The sequence below is a fragment of the Aphelocoma coerulescens genome, chromosome 7 (genome assembly GCF_041296385.1).
Source record: "Aphelocoma coerulescens isolate FSJ_1873_10779 chromosome 7, UR_Acoe_1.0, whole genome shotgun sequence".
Lineage (NCBI taxonomy): Eukaryota > Metazoa > Chordata > Aves > Passeriformes > Corvidae > Aphelocoma > Aphelocoma coerulescens.
In genome coordinates, this window is record NC_091021.1 from 29,420,984 (window position 1) to 29,448,317 (window position 27,334).

General features: G+C 39.5%; 1 protein-coding gene across 1 annotated transcript in view; it reads right to left on the bottom strand.

Moving 5' to 3' along the window:
• Positions 1-27,334, bottom strand: part of ADCY5 (adenylate cyclase 5) — a 205,305-nt gene that overhangs the window by 70,715 nt on the left and 107,256 nt on the right. Inside the window, exons 2-3 of the mRNA XM_069021086.1 lie at positions 13,852-14,001; positions 8,693-8,814 (exon numbers count right to left, since the gene is read on the bottom strand). Coding sequence (XP_068877187.1) covers positions 8,693-8,814; positions 13,852-14,001 — 272 coding nt within the window. The remainder of the gene's footprint in view (positions 1-8,692; positions 8,815-13,851; positions 14,002-27,334) is intronic.

Consider the following 27,334-nt stretch of genomic DNA (forward strand, 5'->3'; position numbering starts at 1 on the left):
CAGCTCTGTGACATCGGTTCTCTCTATTCCTTCATGGTCCAGGGTGTCACAAAGCACCTCTCTGAATTGCTGCCTCATTCAGCATGGATGTATGGGTCTGCCAGGCCTTGGAGATAACAGAAATTAAGTAGTTGTGAGAAGAAGGAGGGTTGTCCTAGTAACCTTCTATTAGCAGCATTCCCCACAGTGAGCAGGAATGGAGCCAGCCTATGATCACACTCTGCAAAGAATCATGCTTAAATTAAAACCCTACCCAAACCACCACCATCCAAAAACCCTAAAACAATGAGCTGACATGGTGCATCAAACTGTCACTACTGCAACTCTGCTGGGAAAATTCCCCACTGCTTCCTACATGCACCTTCCTTTTCATGTGAGATGGCAAGCTGTGCTTCCAGATGCTCTGCACAGCTACTGATGGGGACAAACAGGCATTTACAGCTGATCTTACAACTGAAAAAAGCTCTGGTCACCCAGCCTTCTCCATGCCACTTACTGGGGAGTTCTCTGCAACAAGAGGCTAGGAGAGAATATTTTGCTGATAGCCACACAGATCCAAGTTTTATAAGTAGTCACCACACCAGATTTTTCATCTTGGGGATCGGTTCTGTAGAACTGGAGATGAGAAAGTTGATTTTGAATGTTGATGATCCTCCTATATATTTAAGGCATCAGTTTAGGAGGTTGATTCAAAACAGGGACATGGTTACTGGTCAAGAGCTTCCTTAGATTTTCTCAGTGCCTTTGAGAGCCTCAGATATTTGCCAAAATCACATGCAGCACCCACAAAGATCTCTGTTGGTCATGGTATCAAGGAAGATAACTTATATATTCTTATATTTTGGTTGCTTTTAAAACAGCATCACACAGATACTTCCCAATCTCTGAAAGCTATCTGCAAACTTCTGAGTCCCCAGATCTACACAGTTTTACAAATCCTTATTCCCACCATTTAAAACTGTGTTCATCCTTCCTGGGCTTTGTAACAAAAAAACAAAAGGGCACAGAAAAACCTCAGTTTTCTAAAAAGAGGACTTCTACCATTCCACAAGGGCAATGCCTTGCCAATGGGATGTGTGTGATGAAATGAATTTAATCTTTGGGTCTTTTGCCTCCTTTTCTCTTTTGTGCAGTCCTCCTTTGGTGCTCCTCATTTGTTAGTTCTGTTTCTGAAGTGACCTGTTCTTAGTTGGGTTTCTTATAAAAACTCCCCATACAGAATTATGCAGACTGCACAGTCAGTACCAACCTCTCCCCAACTCTTTCACCAGTTAGTATAAAGCAAAGTTAATAAAAAAGAGAAAGTTTAAAAACTACACTATGACTTTCATTTGCTGGAGGACATGGACTCAAGTTAGCAATGTACTTACTTGAGTCACAGGATGCCAGACCACTTGAAAGCTCTTCTCCACTAATTGGTTTCAGCTTTTGTCTCTTCTTCATTATTTATCCAGTGTCAAAATTATATATACACCAGTAGGAACAGATGCACAAATTAGCAGCAATTGTTGAGGGATATAAATATAGTGTAAGACAAGAGAAGTTAATCCATCCCCATCCAAAACTGTGCCTCTGTTTTATAGCTTCTGTAAGAGAGCTTCAAGTAGTTTTGCAAAGTTCACTGCATGACAGAATTAAAAGTTTAACTAATTTTTGCTTTTCAGTCATTATCATCTAGGGAGGAAGCAAAAAGGTAGGATGATTTTAATAAGAACCTCTTCAAATGTTATATAAACTCTATGTTCTTAAAACCACTTTGCATGTTAACTACATGACAAAGCAGTTCATTAACTGAAATTTCACAAAGTCTTTACAGGAGAAAAGCAACTCTGTAAAAGCAAGTCTTCACAAAAGAAAAGTTTTGTTCAGAGAATACTCAATTTTTCTTGTCAAGGTTACTCTAGAGTACGGAGGACTGGAAGTGAATTAGTTGAATAAACATAATTTGATGCACTTTTTTAACTATAAATTTGATACATTTGTTTTTATCAGGCCAATCAGCAGTCATACTTGCATTTTTAAAAATTTAATTTATTCTTAGTACTATTGGAGAAAAAAGAGAATCCAAATAACCTTGATGAGCTAAAATTCTGCTCTGTAAACTTCTGCAGGCACCTTCATTATTGTCTCCAAATTACTATTCACAGTATTTCATCATTAAAACATCTAACGCTCTTCAATCCATCACCCTGTGAACTTCACAGGCCCCTGTGTAAACTCAGAATAGCAGGGTGTGAATTATACATCACAGGCCCTTCCTAATTGCTGATGGCTTGCTGGTGGCTGCAGATCTGCAGTCACCTGGCACGCTGCACTTTTGGGATGTTATCTTTATTACAACACACGTGTTTGAGTAGAGCATCCAGCAGGGTGCCTTGCAGCCAGTTATATCTGTTTCGTTCTTCAGAGGGTACAAGGCTCCCTCACGCCCTTGAAGACACCAGGAGCTCCCAGCAGGGGAGATCACAATATATTCCCAGTTCAAAGAGAAAGATCACAGATCAAATGAATACTTAAACATGTTAGCATGTATTTGTTCTTAAAGGTTGCTGTGCACACACACAAAGAGGTAGCTTTGCTAAAATATATAAACCTGCTGTATTTTTTGGCTTAAAAGCTTTCATGACTGATCCATCAATACATTTATTATCGAGAGGGAGTGATCCTGGGTTGAAACATCCCCTGTAATACTAACACCCAGCCTTATTGCCCAGCTTTGAGGTCAACTCCAGGTGTAACAAGGCTGAAAAGCAAGCAAATTTATTTAAACATGAATTTTAGTGTGAATTACAATCTCCAAAAGACAAGTGACTTTTCCTCTCAAAACCAAGAAATTGACTAGAAAGAGCCAAGTGATTGGTGGTGGTAAGAGCAGAGTAATTCACCTTCACCCATGGGTGAAACCTACTCCTGCACTTCCTAAAGCTTATTGCTAACTTGAAAGACAAAAAATCTGCAACATTAAAAAGCAAAGATTCACTCCTGGCAGGCATAGGTGAAACTCCCAGGATCTGGCTCTTGACAGAGAGAGTTCCTGCTTAGGTAAAATTCACTGCTGTCATCTGGGGAAAGACGTGGGTAGGCTCATTTCCCTCCTACTCACTTTTCTCATCCTACAGCCTCAACCAGAAGTTACAGCAATTAAATGCTCTGAACTCACATGAAACCCACAGTTACCCCCCACCTATGGGCAAAAATAACTTTCTACTGCTCGTGGGCATAGACCTTGAATAAGGAAAAGGAGGGAGAGGTCTTGCCAAGACTTGATTCTGAGAAACAACCAACCAACCCATCAACACACTTTGGAGGAAATCGAAGCTCACAGACTGGCAGGGAGAGCAGCAGCAAGGATGCAAGACATGGATAAAACTGGCTCTTGGGCTTTCTCCTGCTTAATGCTGCTCTTCCTTGTTTTTACACATAAGCCATCAATTTTCATTCTGCCTCCCCTCAAAAAGGAAAGAAGAGAAGGAGGAAGATGGATTATACAGTAAATATTATAAAAGTTATTGTTCCTGCTCTTTCCTGGCAATGAGGCCTTCCAGAGAAATTAAAGATACACAAACTTTGGCTGAGATGAGGGATTGTGCAATCTTTGAAAATATCCATGGAAGAACTGTCAGAAATTTATACCTATCATAATGTAATTCTATTTATTAAGGAGGGTTTCACCACTAAGAAACATTAAGAACAGAAATCCTGTGTGTGAGGACAGTGGGAGGAAGGAAGAAAAAGATGTTTGCTTAGTTGAATTTTTCCTCAAATGTTGTAGTTCACAATTCCATTGAACCTTGTAACCTGGGAATTTAAAAAAAAAATCATAAGCAACTAATATAGGCATCACAACACCTAAAAGGTGAAGAGGTTAAGTTGACACAGCTGGTCTGAATACCCTGACACTCAGCCAAAGTGCAACTATTTGGTCATTTTTAAGCAGAGAACTTTTTGGTGTTAGAATGTCATTAAATCAGAAGACAAGTTACAAATGCTTTTCATTTTAAAAGCTGAAAGCAAATGGTCTTGCTTCATTTCTGCAAATGGTTTAGTTCAAGTTGTCAAGAAGTTTAAGAAACTCTGAAAACAGGTTAATGTTGTTGAGTACATGATTCATAAGAATTATGTGGAGGGGAGAAGAGAGGAAACTGTCACTTTTACTGCACTTGGATGCCAGCCCTAAAATAAGCTTCTTGAAACAGTTCATCAAAGGAATTTCAGTGACAAAGCCAACATTTATCCCTTCACAGAGGACTTCAAGCCTCCTTTTATAGCACAGAGATTACTATATTTGGCCAAACCTAGATAACATTAAAGCCATTATCACTGCAGTGAGGCACTATAAATAGCAATAGTAGTGTAAAACACTTAAAATTCTGTCTGGGAAGCATGATAGATAAACAATATTATCTATGCATTATTTAGCGCTTGTCTATCAGACATAATCTCATTCACGATAACACGAACAAATTTAGTTACATAATTCACCTTGTTGTTTACCCAAAATTACTTGCATAGTCTTGGGAACTCCTTTCCTGATTGCTTTTGACAATAGACTTTATATTTAACACACACACATATGTGGGAAAGGTCAAATCATGCTCTGAGGTTCTGGATTTGTCAAAGTTAATTCTCATTCAATAAATCAGCACAGGAAACTGTTTCATTCTCTGTTTAAAGGTTCTGTTCATGAGCATCAAAAAAGAGTGTATTAACCTCAAACATTTTCATCTTTGTTTTGTCACCATACTAAAATTTTCAGAAGAACATAATCCTGAAACAAATTTTGCTGCCAAAAATTACAGGAAGTTATATTTTCATTGTGGATAAATTAGTCTCTGAACTTTACTTTCCATAACAATAATCAGGAGATTATGAACTCATTTGCAGGAAGTCCAGATAAAAAGATTTGCTCAAAAAAGATTGTCTTTTACCCATACAGGTCAAAAAGACCCCTGTATTTTGCATTAAAAAAATCATATTTCCATTATGGAGAGATATCCCACTCTCTAAGAGAAGTGTAACACAGTAAGCAATATCATAGCAGAACTGCTCCTTGTTAAAGGCTGCGTTTTACAGACTTACTACTACTGGTACTTGAGGAAGAGCTCTTCTACACAGGTTTAAACTGAATTTTTTTGTCTTAAACAAAAAGAAAAAAAAAAGGAAGCGTGTAACCTCTTTTTCTTAAAAAAAACCCCTGAACTGTATAACCTAGAACCCAAAACTAGCATATAAGAGCAAACTGGAAAGTTAAAGACACTTCATTTTTAAACTGAAAAAGAAAGCCTACATGCATTAACTTCACATAATTTTAGAATAACATTTTCTGCTGGTAGAGTGGTTTGGGTTTGGTTCTTAATTAAAATTAGAGGTGGTCTCAAAAGCCCAGACCCAATCATCCCTGAAAATTAAAATATTTAATCTTGTCTGGAAGAGAACTTAGTAAGCCACTTCTCCCACACAAAATGTCAAACCAGGCTAAGTGCACGAGGCTGTGCTCCTGTGTCTCCTGAGTTCAAAGGACCCAAGTTAAACTCCTCTGGATGGAAACCTCCAGAGCCTCATTATTTCCATGTTGACTGGGAGACTCTTTGGAGAGCGACCTCACTCTGAAGATCCAGCAAAAATCAAGATGTCAGGTTCCAGGCATTAAGATGGCAATCAAACTTTTAAATCAATAGCTAACGAAAATTCTCATCCATTATACTTTTGTTTAAAATCTATCTTTATACTCAGTCTGGGAGAATGGTGGGGGGAAGAACCACTGAATACAGCTGATGGAGAAAGAAAACCCACACTTCTGTGCAAACACACAGACCTTCCCACTCCTCTGAACTGCAGAGGAAATGCTCCTGCTGATAAATCATCAACAGGAAACCAGATTCAATGGCTGGGCACAGCACCCTTGCACTGGCTTCACATACTTCTCAATTGCCTTGACACAATAACCTTTAGCTCATAAAAACTTGGATCTTATGACATTTTCGAGTAGTGACAAACACAAAACAAAATTGCTTGGAGCATTCTCATCTCAAAAGCCTCCCCTTGAGCATTTCCCTGTGCAAAGTAAAGAGCATGCTTGCTTTTATTCAGCCAGTTCATTAATCAGCGTCACCGAGATGCTACCTCCCCCCTCCACGGTGTTTCTGTGTGCATGTAAATGCTTCAAAATCATCCACAGTCATTCCCACCAGAGGTGGTTTCAGTGCACCCAGGCAGGAGCAAAGGCTCCGTGCTGAACTCCTGGTGTGAAATGAGTCATTTGTTCCAAATCATGTTTCCTTTCTTCAATATTCGTACTTAGTTATTCATTTCCCTAAAGTACATGAAGATGAGATGTTCCTGAGTTATTTTCTGTTTGCTCTCAGCACATACACTATTTTATTCCTATTTCTTATCTCACTTTTCCAGCCTTTTCCATGATTTCAGTGGGTTTTGATTTAGGACCTCACAGGCACAGATAACAAAGCCCACACTTTGAGGAAGATATCATTTAAGTTGTTTCCTTTTGCAAGATCTTTTGAGACCTTAGAGTCCCTTTGCACTGGAGATAGTTGGCACCTGCAAGGGCCTGATTCCTAAACACCCATTACCGTGAGGAACAAAGTTAAAATTACTTTTAAGCTGCAGAAGTGGAACTATTACATAAATGCTTATCTTATTCAATAAATATGCAAGATGTGAAAATTAAATGTTTGCAAGCATCCTGTTAGCTACCCATCAGGAACTGACTGGTACACATGACCATTTATGTATACGTGTTTCACCTTTCATGTTTCTTCACAGCTGTAGCTGAAAATCATAGCTGAATCTTCTTTCTCTACTCTTAGCCATGTGTCATTTTTGAGATCTCCATGTCTTCATACCAGCCATTATCTTTGGGCTATTTTTCCAGTCACTATTGTTCCATCAGATTCCCCTTCCCCCTTTAAAATTTTCCAGTTGCAAACTTAGTTCATTATTGTTTATTTAGTTTTTGTATATGTAGTCATATAAATTAAAATTTCAAATCAGTATCATCCTAAAGAGATAATCAGCTTTACTTAGATTTGACTACGGAACAATTTTCAAACCTACAAAATAATGACATATGGAAATTGATGTGAAAGACTAAAATACCATAGTCTCATGCTGTATCTAATGAATTGCACTTAGTTTGAATGTCAAGTTGACCTTTGAGTAATGGACAAAAGTAATTCACAAACAGTATCTATCACTAGAAATTTACACACCTACTTGAACAAGCTCAGTGTCATTAAGGAAAAAATGAATGTGAAGACACAAAACTTCATTTACTGTGGCAACACGAAGTCTGCTGAGGGCACTGTGGATGGCCTCTTCCCCTCCCCTTCATCACCATGCATATATCCTTTATTTTTCATCACTGAACCATAATTGTCTTTGATTCTGATACTGTTTTTTTTCTTCAGTATTGCTAGTGGATCTTTATCTCTTTACTGAGTCATAACCAAAAAAAACTGAAGGGCTGAATTCCATCCAAGCGAGCACACAGACTTGCCCTGATTTCAGTGAGTTTTATATAAGACTCTACATTCAACACTGAGCAATCTCCCAATTTTCTGCTTGTACATTACCTCTTCCAGCTATCCTCAATCCTAAGATAATGTCTTCAAATGCATCAGAATTTCATGTGGATGTTTCCACGTCAACTGTTGGAGGGTGTGGTATGTTAGAGATGTAAGAAACTCACTTTCATCTGTTGAGCATAAAGTATCCGAAAATACAATTCACCATCATACTCAAGCTACATGAGGGAGAAAGGCTACACAAGGAGCTCACAGGAAAAACTCTTTTTGCAAGTGGAGATGGAAAAGGGAAGCTTTCTGTCTCCAGCCCCTGCGTCTCAAAAGAAGTACTTATAAACTGACAGAGCTGTTACACAGTTCCAGGACCTGGTTTAGCTGAGACATAAGTATCTCCAAAGAGATAGGTACCACAGCAGAGGTGAAATGCATCAAGATTAAGTTAAACTTTGTAACTGCAGCCTATAAAGCTCTCAAGCCATCTGAAGCACTACTTTATTGCCTCTTCCCTGGGAAACTGGACAGTGGGAACCAGGAGATGTTCAGAAGCTCCTGGGGCTGGACTACTCCAGCAACACAGGCTGAGTTTGATTTTGCATGACCTGCCAGAGACTGGATATCAAACCCTTCTCCTCATTCAGGTAGACCAAGGAGAAACACATTGCTGGGTGACTGAGCAGGTGTCAAGGCTGTCACTAATGGACACCCTTCTTGTAATTCCAAACTGCCAGAAACCACTCCAGAAAATCTTAACCTTAGCCAGGCTCTGCAATTCACCCTGAGGGAAGTGTTCCTAATTTTTAACTTGCATTCCATCATGTCCTATCAGAGGGGTGCTTGTAACCATCCAAAAATAACTGAACCCCAATATAACACCTTCTCAAAATCATCAATGCTTACTGCAGGAAAGAAAAAAGGGAAAAAAAAGGAAAACGTAAGGAAAGAGATCAGTTCAAGTCACTTCTCAAAGCAAGATATTGCCAGAATGAGGCAATCCTCCTACCATCCTTAAACAAACTTTCATAATCAGCTAGCGACACTTTAGAGTCTTTACACTTATTTTGGATCATGTCTCACTGACATCTTCGTCCCTGGGTGTTCAGGGCCAAGCACTCTTCCCCCGTGACTGGGAGACAGGCTGCTGTTCTTACCTGACATTGTCATGCTTCTGGATGTAGATCTTATGAAACATCATGTCTTCCTGTTTGGCATTAATGTCAGCTTTCATCTCCATGGCAACATGTCGAGGAAGTACAGAGAGCAGGAGACGCTCCTGTGGAGTCAGACAGATGAACCAATTAAAACACCTGCTGCCCAGTTAACAAACACACTTTGTTCCTTACTGGGGAGAAATGACTCATCAGTTTGGTGAGAGATGAGTACAACCAAGCAAAATGGGCTCCATAAACCCAGTAGCTGATCCCCTAAGCAGTCATATGCAATTCTGTTCCCAAACCCAACAGTAAGAATTCAATGATTTTAGAAGAAAAACTGTTATTTTTCATTCCAGATGCACTGAGCTTACAATTCATTGTTGCCAATTCTTGCAAATGAAGGAACCATGCAACTCAAAGTGTCCGTGCACCATTCTTGGAAGGACCCTGATAAATGATATTGTCTGACCTCCCACACAGTCTCTGCACACCACCACGAAGTCTTCCTTCGCCTAACACCAGAGGAATGACACCCCAACGCCCTTGGGCACTATTTAAAATTCCTTCCTTGCTTATCTAATTATCTAAGCACATTCCCCCAGCAGGCACAAACCTGCTCTTAGCAGTTAAAATGTTGTAGAAACGCCCCGATAAAACCAGCATGAAAAGTATTATACTGCTACACTTTAAAGTGCTATTAATGCCCAATTGCATTAAGACCTGTGAACCCACCCACTCACCTACAAGAGTACTTTCAATAACCACATATCATCAGCAGTTTGTGGCTTTCCTTGCCCCTCATTTGGCACTTTTATTTACTGATCATATCTTTCATGTGACTTTTTTAACATTATTTTGCAAGTTGTTCTGTATAGACTTGGCAAAAATTGACAAAATGATGACTTTCTGGTGATTCTCCTAGAAGCTCACATAAAAACAAGTGCTTGTTATTCTAAATTTGGTGCCAATTTCACACAGAAATTATAGAATTTAAATCTGTGGGTAATTTGTGCCCCAGGGACGCATTTGTTTATATCAGAAATCACACCTGAGAATGCTGCCCAGAGCTTCATTCTATTCCCAGTCACACCCCATGAAGTTCGAAAGAGTTTTCTATGGCTCGTGAAGGTGGGAAGCATCTCCTTTGGGATCTGCTCTGCCATGGTCCAGTCCACTGCAGGCAGTGCTCTGGGCTAGCTGAAGAATCCCAAAAGCTTGTGCCACTCTTGTCTTTATTTTTTTTTCCCTGCAGTGAGCAGGAGGAAGAAAAGGGCCTTCCTTCTTGGTGATACAGAGAGAAGGTGGTGCAAATGAAGGTCCCTAACCTTATCTAACAGCTCATTAATTCTCAACAACACAGGGAGCAGCAGGGCTCAAATGCAGGCCTGACTCAGAGGGGTCAGCAATCCTCTCCCAAGTACTCACGTCACCAAACCACTTGCCCATACTGCAGTTATAGGCACATTTCTGGTTTCTAATTGCTAGTTTTAACTGAAAGTTCACCATTTATTTCTTCCTCTAAGGAGAGAGAGGAACCCTGGGGGAACCAGAGGAAGATGAATTCACTGAAAATGTGCTCAGCATGCACTGAGAGATTTTATAATCTGTGGCACTGCTCAGTAGTTCTTTTCCCCCCTTCAGTGTGCACCTTAAAGAGACTTCTTTAAGATTCTGCCTTCAGTCTTTGAAGAGATAGTAATAACACAGATGTGTTAGAGGGATTTCTATCTCTGCTTGAAACTGCACCAGTCATGAAAAGATACTTGTTTCTTAAAGTACTGTCACCTTCACTAGCATGCTGCAGGTGCTAACAGTTACATATCCACATTTTTTTAAAAAAAGCAGCTCATGAATCATGCACATGTCCTTAGGCTTCTGTCAGCTATTGGTGTACTCCTTGAGTGGAAAAGCACAACACATTTGTATGTTTTCCAGAGTAAATGGTGTATACACTGCTGTCATTTGCATATTCTAATAGGCATCCTCAAATGTGTGAAAGTTGCTATTTTATGTGTGATTTTACACATCTTGTAAATAACTTGGAGCTTTATGGGAGGTTCAGGGGCACCCACAGGTTTGGAACATTCCCTGTGGGCGCATGAGCATAGAGGGTTTACTTGCTTCCAAAACAGAGGCACATTCAGGAGCCTGAGTGTCTGTTACGAGCACTCCAGGAGATTGTCATGTACATTTCCGAACAGCTTTTACTTGAGAACCCCCACCCCTACTCTTCCTGACACCATAGGCACTGCCAGATTAAATCACCAATATTTTCAAGACACTTGAGATCTCCAGGAGCTGCACTAAGGCTGCTCTGAACTAACAATCAGGGAATAAGATAGGCTCATCAGGTGAAACAAAAGCATGTGGCACAACATCCCTTCATGCAGCTACTAATTAGGAAGTTGAGCTGTGTTACAGAGCTGAGCATTATCTTTATTCTGTTTGCTTGGAGCCATCAGAGTCACTGAAAATAACCTTTGAAGCTAACAGGAGAAGGCTATAACAAGTGCGTTTGTAAGGCATAAGCCACATTAAAAGGCCTTCAAAACAACCAAATCCCTACATTTTATTTCAAATGGAGCAGAGAAATTAGGGTCTCCACTAGAGTATAATTTTCATTTTGGTACAATAACTAGAAAGTGCTGCAGCCCTCACTGTAAAATCACTTATTATGCACCAGCGAGGTGACTAGGACTGCTGTTCTACAAGTATAACAAGGCAGCATTCTGACCTGATAAAAAAGCAAGAGCAAATCCATATATAATTCTCACTTCAAAATAACATGCAAGTATAGTTCCACTGAATTATACATTAAACAAATGCATCCCAAGGAGCATTAGTCTCTAAAACAGGCACATAAATGAAGGAGTCCAACGCAGATTTACACACATACACATGGATATGTGTGCATGGGTACACACATTCCTACAACTCCGCATAGGAATTTTAAGTATTTATGTAGTACTGTCCCAGGATGACCTCAAATCACTACAAATATTTAGTATCTTAAGATTATCCATTTATTCTCAGGTTTAGTAACAGTTACTTTTTACAAAAATGATGCTGAGATGAAAAAAAGGAGAGACAGAGACAGAGACAGAGACAAAAGACATGCAATGCTATTGCTTAAGACAGTGCAGTCTCAACAACCCATCTCTTACTCAAATGTTATTTGCTCCCTACAGAGTATGGAGAACACCTGATTTTTCATCCAAGAATATTTTTTTCTGGGCAAACAACAGTGATTCCTGTTATAGCTCTGCCCTAGGTTATATCAAGTAATGAAATCACAAGTGGTCTCTTTTCTGCATTGGACATTCTGGATTTTCTATTTACTTTCTGGTTAATTTTGGGTGCTGGTAGATCCTTAATAAAGGAAAATAAAAGGTCATTTGCCCAAGAAAATCTGCCTGTCTTTAACAGAGAACAGCACACAGGAGCACCATCAATCTCCAGAAAAAGACAAGCAACAATAAATAACAGTGCTGGGCTGCACAGTTGTGTTTCCCTCCACCCCTGTTTGGAGACTGGCTCTCCCAGATGTGGGCTGAGCTGCCCTTATTTGTGTCTGCTGTCACGTCACGATTATCTCAATGCATTATGCATAGAGAGGCATCTGAACTGAACCTGGAGATCAATGTCAGTTCAGGCTGTGGCAGCAAATAATCTCATTAGGAGTCTCCAGCTGCCAGGACCCGCAGTTACTGCTGGAAGGACTGAAGAGCACTTGGCAGTGACTGGCTTTGACCCACATTTTTCTGATGTCCTGGCTTTCTTATGTATGGTACAGTACTTTCTGGAGAAGGGGAGTATAAAAAAGCATCAAAATTTGTCAGGACTGTTCTTGGGAGCTGCTTCTGAAACAGAAGTGTCCAAATCCAGCACAGCACAAGCATTTGAGCCATGTTGCTAAGGCAGACTCTCAGCAGGGAGGACAGAGCCGTAACCAATAAGTAAAATGGCATATTCTCTTGGCTCAATCCTTTCCTCCACTTCAAGATGTAGAAGGAGGAGTGGCTGCTCATTTCATCTTTCTGAAACTATATTTGTTCCAAAGGATAAAGGAGTCTTGAGTGTGAATCTTGTTTTCATACATAAGGTATCAAATAAGTACGTGTACACATTATTTCACAGTAAGGATTGAACAGCAGCTATGTCAGCCAGAGGTACCTCACAAAAAACTGCCAAAACACAAATCCATACATGCAGATGAGCTGAGACATGAAGGAAAATGAATCTGAGTTGCCACAGAGATGCAAAGACTCCCCAGCTGATTCATTCCCCTGACTTCTCCCCAAACCCACAACCAAGCTCTGAGATCTCTCCCAAGGGATGAGCGGAAGTCCTGTTTCATGATTCATTTTAAATTGGACTGAACAGACCACTATGAGAGGTACTGCAGGACAGAGATATGTGTTAGCAAGGGAATAGTCAAGCTGCCCCAAAAGACCTTCCGTGTCTAATTCCAAGGACACAAGAGATTCATTGCAAGAGAACCCAAAAATTAATTAGGGGAGCAGATACATGCAGTAGTACCCTTGACAACTCAGCTGTATGTTGGCAGCAAGAGGGCTTTTTATAGCAAAAAACCAATGAAGCTGATGATGAGTCTTACTTTTTGAACAAATACAATTCATGTGAGGCCCATGAAATATAGAGAGGTGTCTAAGAAGGTAGGAACCTTTGGGAAAGGAGAGAAGAGGACCTTTTTTGGAGCCATCAAGGAATATTATGTTGTGTGGACCAATTCTTACCTGCCTTACATCTACCTTTTGGCAGACAATCACGCCAGGCTGACCTTACAAAGAGGGTCAGTACAAAGCCTGTGTGTTGTACCTGCATTCAACACCTGGCTTCAATGATGGGTGCAAAAAAACCTATGCAGACTCTTTGTATACTGTGTAATTTTAATCCACAGAGCACATACCACAGGATATGCTGCTGTGTCTGGAAAAGTCTACCAGAGTATTGGACAAGAACTACACCCCTGAGCTTTCTTTCAAACTTTTAAAAATCCTGTCCTCTAGCATCAACCTATACTTGCCTGGATTACTCATGAAGCAAGAAGCCTTCAAATCCCATCCTACAGGAACAATTTGCATGCTAATTCTGTTTCAGCATTTTAATTTTTAATTTCCAGCTGTTGCTCTTACCTGCTGCTGGTTTTCCCTTTGAGAATGCAGCCTGGCTTGTATGCATTCCCTGGTCTCCTGGAAAGCCTGTCTTTGGGACACCTCTGCTGGGTAGTGGGTACACACGCCTACAATGTTTGTACAGGAGAAGATGAGGACATTGGAGACCAGCTGCAACAAAAACAAAAGAAAAAAAAAAAGAGAGAGAAATACTTGGTTACACTTTGGAAAACTGCCATTGGTAACAAAGCACCAGCCAGAATCCAGCCCCTTCCATGACTCCTTAATCCAACACACATTTAAACCTCAGGCTCTTAATTCCAGTGTATTTTACCTCTCTAGTCTTTAAAATATAAAACTTCCATATATGACCTCAAATATATGTTCTTACCACTGTGTACTACTTCACAAATAAAATGTACAATTTCACTGGTAATTCTGCAGCCTTGCTTTTGGTTATCCATTATCTTGGAACTACTGTGACACAATTCAACTAAAAATGCATCATTGCTCCATCATTTGAAGTCATTTATAATTCACACACAGAGATCTGGCAGAGAAACACAAATATTTCCATGTTTGTGTGCCTACATATCTGGCTCAAAAACATTTCGAAGGTACAATAAATACCATTATTTTGAAATAGTGCTTAAAATACTGGAGGTAAAGTGTTGGTATTCACAAGGTTTCAGAGGAACTGAAGTAATTTTTATAATCTAGTTCCAACTCAAAATTTTATAGTACTAGATAAAAACATAAGTTTTTTACATTTCTATGCATGAGTACAGAAATTAGTTGCTATGTCTGAGGCATATTTCAACTGGACAAGCATGAAGGAAGAGCTATGTCACTCTTCTACTCCCATGTGGGTTATGTTTTGTAAGGAAGCAGTCACAACTTTTGCTGAAAACTTGTGTTGCAACCTTTTATTTCCTATTTTTTAATAAAAAGGAAAAAATATTCATGCCCACTGCTGGTATTTGTTTCAAGCAAAATTTTCAAAGCCTGTTCTGATGGTTTAATGTGAACCTTTCCCTTAACAGAGGTCACTCCCAGTAGGACTTTTTGAGACTTGCACAAGCTGTACTGGATCACCCTTTGAGGACAGACTTATTTGAAACACCTCTCGTTTCTTCCAGGGGGAAAGGCTGTCAGACCTCCAAGATTCTTAATAATACTGATCTTTCCTCTATTCCCTAATGAGCACAAATATATCCTTTGCCTTTATTAATTTTTTACATACAGAATAAAAAATGCAGTTTCCAGATCAGCCCATTCTCTGCAAATATGGAGCCACTCTGAAGGGCAGGAGAGCTGCAGAGCATCCTCAAGCCCTGAGCTCACAGGGGGTGCTCAGGACTCCCCAGACCAACTTGGACCCTGTGAAGGAGAGAGGAGCTGCCCCCATCTCAAACATGGACCCACATGCCAAGAGTAACAGCCTCTCCATAAAAATCTGACTGGTGCTACTCCAGCCGTTTGACTACATTCACATGCTAAGGACAGCACCAATTCTTTTATTGACAGCTCTGACTCGAAACAGGATTTAGGCAGAAAAACCTCATCTTTCAGCTCAAAATAAGCAACACCCTCAACTACAGCCAGAGGAGGGACTTCTCTCTGTGGATGGCTGCCAGTAGATGGCAACACTCCAACTTCCCAAGCTCCTGCATCCAAGCTCTGCATTTTGGGCCATGTCCCTGCAGTGAGTTCCCACACTTGTTTACCACAGTACAGCACAAGGACCTGCAGGTCATGGACAACCACAGGTGACTACCACCAATGGCATCAGATGTATTTGCAGACAACTGGTTTTTCTAGGACGAAATTATTCTCAACCCCTACAGATGGGTCCCTCCATGCAGGGCCCACAGTTTGCACTGGGAGGAGGCTGTTGAAGATGCAGGGCACACACGCGGGCATGAAATAAGTCCCAATCCTAAACTCACACATTCCCTTCACAATTATATTCTCACTCAGCTCTTTCTAAGACCGCCTGGATCCTGCCAGATCCAAGGTCCTCCACCTCTCTCCCCCAAGCTGATCAGACACCAGTCAACCCCCACCCAGATCCTGCCTTAACCTGAGGCAGTGCTGCATCCAATGGGCATTTGATGGTATTTTCTTGGTGATAATGATAATTTCTAAAGATGAAAAATTCCCTCTAGCATTAAAAAAAAGGACAAGGCTTACTATATTAAAGAAAAAGCTTAAAAAGGGTGTCAAAATAGGGGTTTTCTAGGATTTACTCTGATTCCCACTCCATGGATGCACTGATTGAGACTCTCAGCCAAAGAACAGCACTTCTACAAGTTCAATCTGGTTAATATGGGCTCAAAGGGGTTAAAAATAAACAGCATCTTTTGCATGCCCAGATTACAGCAAGACTCCCAAATCCTCTCTATTGGAGCTATTCAGTTGTGCAGTTATTAGAAAAATTTTCAGGGCGTATAAAATAGCATAAGCATGTATGATATATTTTGAATGGATAAAATTGAGAACAAAGAAGGTTTTAAGGAAATAAGCAGTTTTCTGCTTTAATCCCAAGACCCTGAGATTTCATTTCACTTACAGTCACTAGCACAAACTCCGAAAAACTTCCCCAAAACAGTGACTCAACTTTTGTACCAAGAACAGGAGACAACAGGTAAGTTTAGATGCCAGGCAACATATTGAGAATTAACCCAGCAGAAAGAGGAACACCTCAGTCCTCAAAACAAGCTCTCTTTTGGTCTTTCTTGACAAATTGTTGTTCTGCCAACAAAAAGTCCCCCCAGTGGGGTCCACACAGAGAGATACAGTTGCTGTGATGATGCCTTAAACAGCCAGGCTGTGCTGCTCAAGGTGTGTGGTTCATATTGGATATTGAGACAGGGAGTACAAAAAACATCATCAGAACTGACATTATTGACAATATTTTTGGAACACCAAGCAGTTTAACTTTTCAGCTCTCACTAATGTCACTTTACACAAACCCAAGGGACTTCACAGACTGATTTACAAGACAGACTCAGATGACCATGCTTCATCAAGTAGGAACAAAACCTATATTGCAATTTAATTTTTAAGTAGCAGGGGACAGACAGGTATCTGTATTTATTCTGTTTAGCAGGAGCTCATTTAATTCACAGTATAGCATCTTTGCAACACCTTGAAACATAAGGAGTGAAATGACTGTGTATTATCTGTGTTATTGTGTTAACTTTTCTGTGAAAATATCAAGGATCTGCAGAGATTTAGAACTGAAGCTCCTATTATTCGCCGCCACAGTTGTTAGTGAGCAAGAGAATTTTGTTCAATATCTGTTCACAAGAATTTTCTACACAGGCATTTTAAAACACAATAAAGCAAAAAAAAAATTCTAGGAGCAATAATTTTTTTCACAGCCCTCTGTCTTAACAAAATAAATTTATATCCTGTTTGCCAAATGGTACTACTTGCTTATCAGCTTCTGTGCCATTTTGCTATGGTAACCAGCTTCAGTCCCAGGAGGAAGGAGATGATGTAGATACTAAAAATCTGATTCCCTAAACCCCATGGCCTGAAAAGTAAAAACATATTATGGCAGCTATTTCAGACAACCTGTGCTTGAAGAGCTGTTCAAGGCAATGGAAAGATATAATTGTCTGTTTTGTAGTTGATTTCCTTCCCCTGCCTAACTAGAGATTTAAAGAAAGAAGATTCCTACCTGATTTTGGAAAACAATAGTTTATAAAGACCATTTAACTTACATATAACTCTTAGCTAAGCTATTAAACCTGCCTGCAGTATGAGTATTTCATAAACTAAAACGTTTACTCTTACATGACCTGTGTGAGGCAGAGAAATGCTGTTCTCCTGGTGTTACCAAGGCAGAGCTCTTCAAAGGTGATTCAACACCTAAGGAAAAGCTATGTACTGTGAGGGGCTCTCAAAAAGCACCGTGACTCCTTACTGCCACTGAAATAATGGATCACTTAATCTCCAGCAACAAAACAGACCAGGCAGTTTCCAGTGGCTTTGATTTCATCACACAAACAGAGCACTGCAATGCTTTTGTTGAATCTCCCGCAGGAAACTGCTTTCAATAATTTTTTCCCCTGGTGACTGAAGGGAAGAAAGACAAGAGATGGAAACAGTTTAGTTCCACATGTTCTAGGAGTTATGAAAACCTGGTATTACAAAATCAAAATTGAGAGCTAAATTTGGCCTGACACCAGTATTACAAAATTGATGTTTTGGGCACCTCAGGCCAGGCTGAGGATGAAGCAGTGGCGAGGGGAGAGCCTCCAGACCACCACAGCAGAAAAAGTATCAGCTTGCATCAATACTTCCACACTTCCCCCTGCTGTGTTTCTATTCGATAATTCTTCAAACACCAGATGCTATTCAATATGTAATTAAGAGACAACAACATGCTTAAGAGAAATAGCATCAAGATAAATTTAGTTCCCTACCTCTGCCAGAGCAAACAAGGCTGGCTACTGACATGAGAAGGTGGGCCATATTCCTTGCAATATCATTGCTTATTATAAAAATCACAGCTTCTGGTTTTTTGCCAAGTTACTCTGCTTTGATCCACTTCTCCTGCAGAGGCTCAGGGTTACTTCTGTTCTGAGATCACAGCATTAGGCTATGTCCTTTAGTTTCCAACACCACTAATCAGTATTCTGGTTTTTTATTTATTTTTCATTTTAATCAAAATATTGGTTTGATATTTTCATAAGGTCCCATTTTGAAAACAATTACATTTGAAACTTTTACTGTGGGGCCATAAAACTGTCCCAAGGAGAAATAAAGCACATATATGGAGATTAAAAAGTCACACAACACAACCTGCAGCAAACAACAAACTATGTACCTCCTCTTTCCAGAGCATGTCACTGCTCTGCCTCAACTTTCCAACTCTCATGATACTCAGCCAGTAGCAAATTTTTTGTTTAAGTGATCATCTGTGCAACAGCCAGATTAAAAGCAGATAACAATTGACTTTTGGGCTACATTTCAAAGTGGTTGTATACTGAATTGGCAAACTGGTCCAATTATTAATTGCAGGGGCAGACACTGAAATCATCTTTACTTATGAGAGTTAGTTTTTTAACCTTTAAAAATTATTATGAAAAATTATTGAGTACTTACTGTAAACAATGTAAGGACAAAAATATTATGATTACAAAAGCTCTAACTATCCAAGACAATTCTGCTGCACAAATGTGTGCAATCTTGAATTGGAAGTATGGATAAATTCTAAAGACAAAAAGCACAAACATTATGAGACAGTATTGTTATAAGATATAGCTGGTGCTGTTTTTTAAACACTTTCCCTGAACAGCAATTAACCCTCTATTGCCTCTTTATATACTACTGTCTAATAAAAAAATTGGAGCAGCTACAGAGCCAAAGGCATAATGAAAATTAAAATGAAAGACAACATCAGCTGGCTCCAAGATCAAATTACTCATGTATTTGTGTTGTATATACAACAACATCTTTCATTTCCCAGAGCTACAGCCAGCAGAGTATTAAGATAGTGAAAACTGTAGATTATCCCAGAAAGATAATTAAACAGTTAAAGTCACATGGTCTTCTCTCAGTGTTTGGCCAGTAAAGAACAGTGTGAAGAAATCAGGAGGTTTCCATTTCAAACGTGGCAAGTACTTTTACTGAATTGTGAGAGATAACTGCAACATCAAAAGATTACATCAATACACCAGAGCCTGAGAACAAATTTTCTGAAGGTGCTGCCTGATGCCTTCCCTCTCTGTTCTGCCGCTGCTGTACAGCAACCACTGCTTGGATCTTGAGCAGAACAGAAAACCAAACACAGCCACTGCCTTCCAAAGGCTTTTCTAACACAAGAGTAGTGCTGCTGAAGCCAGTGTGGAGAGTTTAGATGCCTCCCTAAGTCATAGTTGAACTGTTGCAAAGTAGCAGAATTCTTTAGAGAGTATTAGAGAGTGATGTTCTACATATGCAGTAAATCTCTTCAGCTGATGCTGAGAACAAAAAATGTCTTGGCAGAAACACTTCTGAAACTTTTTTGACATTCCTTCTCTTTGGTGAGCCTACAAGGAACAAAAGCTGCCCACTTCACTCTTTCAACTAGATTCTATATTTGGCATAAAGTTACTTGCTGAGAGTGACACACGGTATTTTGGCTGAAAACACTAAAAGAACCCTTATGTCACTTGTGAATATCTCTGTTCAAGAATTGAAGTCAATAAAAACATTAATCTGATGCCATCCATTCTGTGTGTTTCAGCAACCATCTCACCTTTCCAGACCCAGTATAAATTGATCTCTCAGATATGATGCTGCTCTCCCAGAGGAAAGCCAAACAAGTATTTTGCCCCACATAAGTTCTTTCTTTAGAATAAAAATTCTATCTTTAGAATAAAAAAAAATCTTATTTACCTTTTAAATACATAGTTGCAGGTAGAGACATAATACACTACACCCCTAATCCAGAACAAAAAATCAAGATATTTATATTTTTCAATTCTCTTAGTTGTTTCAGAGAATATCGAAATCTTTGATGCTGCATTCTTAATTGTAATGTTTCACACCTTATTCTATCATTCTTAATTGTAATGTTTCACACCTTGTTCTATATAACTTTAATTCATTTACTGATTGTTGTAACTGCAAACCTGTGCATTCTTGCCCACCAATATTTATAATATCATGAACAATGCAGTATTTATGATTTGGGATTTCTTTATAATGAAAACTTTTAAATCCTGGTTTTATTAAAGAACAAAACAGTACCAATACAGATTTTTTTTTTTTTAAATCAAGCTTCTCAAGAGGAAAAATTATTACATAAAATGGATAATTTCTATTTCCCTATCAGTGTTTTATTAATTTTTCTGCTGGGATTTAATTTTCTTTCATTACTGACTGGTAAGATTAAGAAGAGAATATATTGTCCCAACCAAATATTGGTGTAACATCAGCTAAAATAAATATTTCTGTGCCTAAGTGTTCCTGGAACTCCATCACAGTCCCAGAGAAGCATCCTTTGCATGGTGGCACAGCCTTGGAGGGAGGAAGTGCTGCACTTCTCTAGCAATAAAACAGTAGGGAAGGAGATTCTGGGGTCTGTCATCCATCCTCAAGGAATCTCTGTGGCAAACAAGTTTTTCTTTATCTCCACACTTAACATTCTTTAAAAGCTACAAATCAGCACTGGTTTTCATGCAAGGATCCTCCATGGTGATTCAGATGAAGCAAGGCAAAAGCTGCATGGGAAGCTGCCATTCCAGGGAAACACCCTGTGGCCCTTGGATGCAAGAGTGAGACTCTGAAAGAACTTAGGGGGAGGCTTCTTCCACTAAAACAGGGACATCTCCCCTTGCCTTTCCCCTGTTGTTTTATTTAAATTACCACCCAAGTCTTTGCAACCAGGCTGTCTCCTTCAAATCCTGTGGCTTCTTACCTTAAGAGATGGAACACCAGCCAGATGCTTCTCCTGAGCACAAGCTTCAAGTTTGGCCTGTTTCAGATTTGCTGTGGAAGTCTCCAGAAGATAGAAATGATAGAAATGGAGGACCTGGATTGATACACATCTCCTGAGCAATACCACACAGTATTTTAACTTTTTAACCCTCCAGCTCACTTAACCTGACCCTAGTGAAAATGCACTTGTAGCATGAGTGAATTCATCTCCCTAGAAGTGTGTTTATTTCTGATCCACAGAGGTGACAAAGACTTCAGCAACCAAATAAAATCTTACCAAAATAAAAGCCCTTCAAACAGGACTTGAAACATTAGGTACTTCTCTTTGAGGGTGTGAAAGTGGATGAAAGCTCCTAGACTTTCTGTGCATGACTCACAGCTGTCATTGGATAAACATCTTCCCATAAAAAACATGTCAAGATAATTTTGACAACTGTACAAAATTTGCCCAGATGCATGATGGCTTAGGCAATTTAGACAATGACTTTAGTTAAGAAAATTAAGCAAAGCTCTGATATTCCAGCAAAATCAATTGTTCTGCAAATGATTGTAATCACGTTTGAGTTATTTTCATGCCAATCCCACCTGTCCCCATGCTCCCAAGACACGAGGAGGTGGTAAGATAAGAAGATGCAGTAGGTGTTAGTAGAAAAATACTGTAATTGAATAGAAGTTGGATTGAGATGTCTGGTTATCCAGATCTGCACAATGTCTCTGAAGGGAGCTGTAATCAATGAGGAGAAAAGTCAAGAAATGTACTTTATTAATCATTTATATCCTATTTCCTTCCTTATCTGATGGAAGGGATGTGAGGGAAGGAAGACAAATGCTAAGGTTTTCTATCAGGCTCTCTTAAAATTAGACTGCTACCCTTAAAGTCCATTAATACACATCAACTAACTCAACAAGCAAATACACAAACTGATTTAAGCCATGGTGGGAGCAAGATTATGTTTACTTTGCTTTCCTGCATTTTTTTTTTTTGCCTTGGAACGGGTTGTGCCTGGCAGCCATACCAAGTACATGATCTCAGCAGAAGAGACTTCTGGAGCCCAGGATCCCAGTTCTTCACAGTCAGCTCCATGGCTGCCACTACCTCCCCTCCCCATCCTCCTGTCCAGGGGAACTCTGCCCTTCCCAACATCCTACACAGTGCCAGCAGACATGCTCCACAGAGAAGCACATGCCCAAGACTTGTGGTTGCATTCAATAGCTATGAGAGAAAACGTCTGTACTAAATAGGCAAAAGCATGAAGACAAACACCCCTCTGCTTCCCCCTGTCACAGTGAATCCTAGTCTTTAGTGTTCCTGGGAATATTTCAGGGAGCCCTGGACTCAGATACACACAATGCATTACACCCCTTATCTTCCATCGTCATTTAAGCACAGGAGTCACCTCCAGGTCACTGGGAAAACAAAAATATTTATCTAGTCACATGAAAGTCTTATTTATCTGGGAAAAAGGAACATTCTCCAATTGTTCAGCAGGCAGAAATGAGTGCCCTAAATATGGTCTGTAAGATATAAAAATTACTATTTCCCAAGCATTTAGAATGCGTGAGTTAGACTGGTTTTGTTTGTTTGTGTGGGAAGAAATGTAAAAAACGGAGAAAGAATGGAATACAGATGGGTATTTTGGTTTTGATTTAAAGAAGACCTGCTTTCTTCTTCTGTTGCTGGATTTCAAACCAAGCCAGAGCAGCTTGCCCACAAGCTCTGGTTCCTTCCTATTAACATCGTTATCCCAACATATATTTTTAATAAACAAAACTTACCAAGAACCACCAGCAAAGCTTGAACTCTTGAACTGAAGCAGTGGCTTGCACTAGATGAGGTGAAGGAGCAGCATTCATAGCAGATTGCAAAGATCATGCACAGCCACCACTAATATCCAAGTCAATCTGTGAGGGACCTGGCTGGATCACACACTCTCCTTCAAAGGCTGGTGTGTGGTTTTGCCAGCTGTTACAGTAAAATGGGCTTACTTCTGCATCAGAGGGGTTGCACACAAGTCTGAGGTCTGTTATCGTATCTGGCTGCTGGAGCAGCTGAGCATACTGATCTCTAAACAGATTTGGATTCAACAACACAAAAACTCAGTAAGCAAATTCCTGACCAAATTTTAACTGAGCCCAATGATCAGCTTGAAGGCACATTCCTTGGCCTTCAGCTTTGTCATGCTGAATTTCAAAGGTCTACAGTAATATAACAAAGATTTTTATAGAGAAGCTCTAAAAGGCACTTCAGAACTGTTTATAAAGGCAAGTGTAACACAACCTAATGACAGTGGTTACCACCGGCTCTGTTTATAATACAAATTATAACACAATTTGGCCTGCCTTGATTTCACTGTACACAACCCCTCTCCTCTGTGCCTCTGGAGCTGCACTACTCACTCTTCATGAGCTTTTCATTCTGCCTTCTTTGCACAGTAGATCCTATTACTACCCACCCTGCACTTCTCAGCTCCCCGGTTCCGTCTGTCCCCAAACACACACACACAAACGCCTCACGGTTCCAGGCTTAAACCAAATGGCAATTTGTAAATTAGCCTAGATGAACCTTATTCTGTTCCAATAGCTTCAACAATTTGGATACTCGCTACTACATGAGTTTTTCACAGCATACTCTGCAAGGCACAATTTACATTGCTTTGCAGAATCTGAAGGGAAACATTTAGAGGTAAATTTTTGAGGCATAGGTATTGAAAACATTATCCAAGCCCCATACTGCAAGACTGCATCATTAATTTCTGTAAGCATTATGAAATGGCAGGAAGCTGGATTCTTGAATCAAGATATGCTACAGCTGAAAGATATTTTGGTAGGATCTTAAACCTGCTTTTTCCCACTGTCAAATGTGTAAGATGAATATACTGAAAATACTGGAATTACAATACTGTAAAAATTCCACTGTTTAACAGAAACAAACAAATCAATTTCCTGGAGATGCACAGTTTGGAAGAGCTTTTGAATTCTGACAATTGAAATAAGTTGGGTTGGCTGAGAATTGAGTAGGCTATAAAGAAACTAAATCCCAATTTCTGCTGCTAGTGGAAAATTCTGAGCCTGTAATTGAGCATGTACTTTTCTTCTCCCAAAGATCATTACCAGAGATTATGCAGCTGAATAGGTTTTCTGAGGTGAACTTAAAATAGACCAAATATCATACTAACCTCCCCAAGAGGATACTGTACACCACTGAATTGAACTTTGAAAACCAATAAATTATGATTATTTAAAGTAACCTAATCTGAGGAAGACATACAGAAAAAAATAGACAGTACTTATTTTCAGAATTTTCTGTAATATGACAAGAAGACAGGACCTAAGAGAGCTCCTGGACTATAGAGCACATTTCCCAGTTGCCTCTTAAAAAATTGTCATAACCAAAAACTGATACCACAATTCTGTTGAAGTTTAAAGTCCACTGAATAGCAGTAGTTGCTTTTCTTATATTATATGCAGTATTTCTCTTAATATATTCCAAAGAGACTTTTTTTTTTCCTGGAGTGGACAATATTGACAATAAAAAAATTAGCTTGCAAACTTCTTTCCCTGTCATCATCATCTGTTGCACCACTGCTTAAATATTTAGTCATGGCATTAGATTTTTAATTTCCAAGAATACAGCTCATGTGCACTTGGCCTTGCCTAGTAAGCCTTTCACAAATCAGCCCTTGTATTATGTGGAGATTCATTAGTTCACTTCAAAACGAGTTTATGAAAAGTACTTCCAATGTGGAAGATAACTGGATAAACAATAGCCTAAAGAGGAAAAACAGCTGAGAGAGATTTTGCTGTCTACTGAGAAACAGGTACAGTTATTGCCTTTATGTCTGGGAACTGAGATCCACACAAATGAAGAATTTAGCAAGAGATAATAATAAAAAAGTGGTGTAAAATGTTTCAGTGTGTGATCAGATCCATGACTGTGGCTTGAAATCCTAAATTGGTTCTTTGCCACGCTACTGTAATGTCAAGTCTAAATCCAATAGGGAGCTCCTAAGCCATTTTGATAGGATAAAGATATTGGAACCAGTTGTCTATTCTTATCAGTTTAACTGTATCAGCTTAAGACAGACAGAATTAGAGAAAATTATTAATTACATCTCTAAGATGTTATTTCATCATACACTTTTTTGTGCTTTCTGGTGAAGCAAATATGAGCTCTCCCTTCAAGCATGAAGTAGGTGCTCCTTGACAGCAGTGATAACTGGCACATCCTGCTGCAGCACTGGTAAAATAACAGTAAACAGAAGAAAAAGTGTAAGAATAGGGAAAATCACAAGTCCAGATATGTAATGCAAAGTAGGACAATACAGAAACACAACAGACTAAACCAAAAGACTTAAATGGGTAATTTTTGTTATTGACTTCATCCATCCACTAAGGTCTACAAGACAGTCTTTAAAAGTAGTCAACTGCTCTTTGAGAGCACCAAGCACAAAATAAACTGCCGTACATTGTCTGCCTGTGAATCAAAAACCTCCAAAATATTCCCTTTTAAGAAACCATTTCAGAAATTTATAGCAGAAATTAAGTGATAAACCCAACTAGTCCATCACAAGCAGTAGTGACCACTGCTGAGTTTGTCTGATGCTTTTGTTATTACCATAGCCTGCTCAGCAATTTCTCATGTGGTTATCATCTACCAGTTTCCGTCTTGCATTCATGTTTAACTGAAAAGTTCACGAAGTCTTTGCAGTTCTGGAAAACACACACACACACAAAAGGCAGAGCGAAGGGAGAGTGTAGTGAAACATCAGAAGAGGCAGAACCCACACCAAACAGGACAGAAGAAGGAAGTGGAGATCAGAACAGAGGACCAGGAGCAGTAAGTTATGGACAAAGAAGCACAAACAGCTTTCTGGAATGATTACATATTTCCTTCCTCTAGAACCTGAAATCAAGCCACTATTTTTTTTCCCATTTTTTTCTGCCTCAAAAATAACTATTTACAGAATAACAAACTACACTTCAACTGGCAGGTCTGCAAAAGACCAATTGGTCTCTGTTGCCATTCTTTGCACAGAGACTGTGAGTATTAAACACTGTATTTGTCCTGAGACTGCTTTGAACCAGAGAAGTGAATAGAGGCTGCAGCAGCAAATACCTAAATGCTGAATAATGTTCATCAGCTCACAGGCAAGTTTTTATCTAGTTTCAAACAAGACTCAGTGGGCAATGTGTCACATTTCCGAGCATGAGTACTCAACTTCAGAGATTCCATTTGCCCTTAAAATATCACTTTTACAATGCAAAATTGCTATATCTGATTATCAGCGCTGCACAGATCATGAAGAACTATCTTAAAAATGGCTGTTTAATTACTTCAGAACAAACTGTGCTCTTTTGAAAGAGAAACTACTTGGAAAATCAGCATCATATTTTATTGGACTTTCAATATGTATATGTGAGCTGAATATCCAGGACTTGGACTCCAAGGAGAATATTTACCTTCCATTTCCTACCACTAGGGATGGGTCAGATGCTAGATGTCATCCAACTGTGCATGCATCAGTTCTGAACAACAAGAACTAAAATGCTAGAAGTCACCTATCCACGAGAGGAAAGAGAATTAGAGATTGAAAACAACAGAAACAGGAAGGTATATTGGCTTACTGCCCATTCCTTTCTTTAATTCAAGGAGCAGGAGCAGCATGATTTCTTGCAGGAGGGGAAAGGTAGAGAAAAGAAAGACCAAAAAGTGTACATTGTCCTAAGTCCACCATCCTATACACTGTCATAAAAGTCACTAGAATTGGAGTCCATGTGGCTGACACTGACTGAACAATAAAACAACTTGGCTGTGAGTTCCTGAAGAGCCTGTCTGCAAGCATGTCTTCTCAGCTCTGCTCCTGCTTCTCAATTTGAGTGTCAAAGATCAGCTCCAGCACCAAAGGAACAAAAGATACACCTGGCATGAACAGCTTCCACTTCATGGAGAAGAAAGTTAGCCCTTGGTCTGAATGCAGATGGAAAACGTGCTCAAGCACACTGATTCCTAAACTGTCTGGAAGCAGTTGAAGATCCCAGACATTGAAAATAATTTTATTAACAGCAG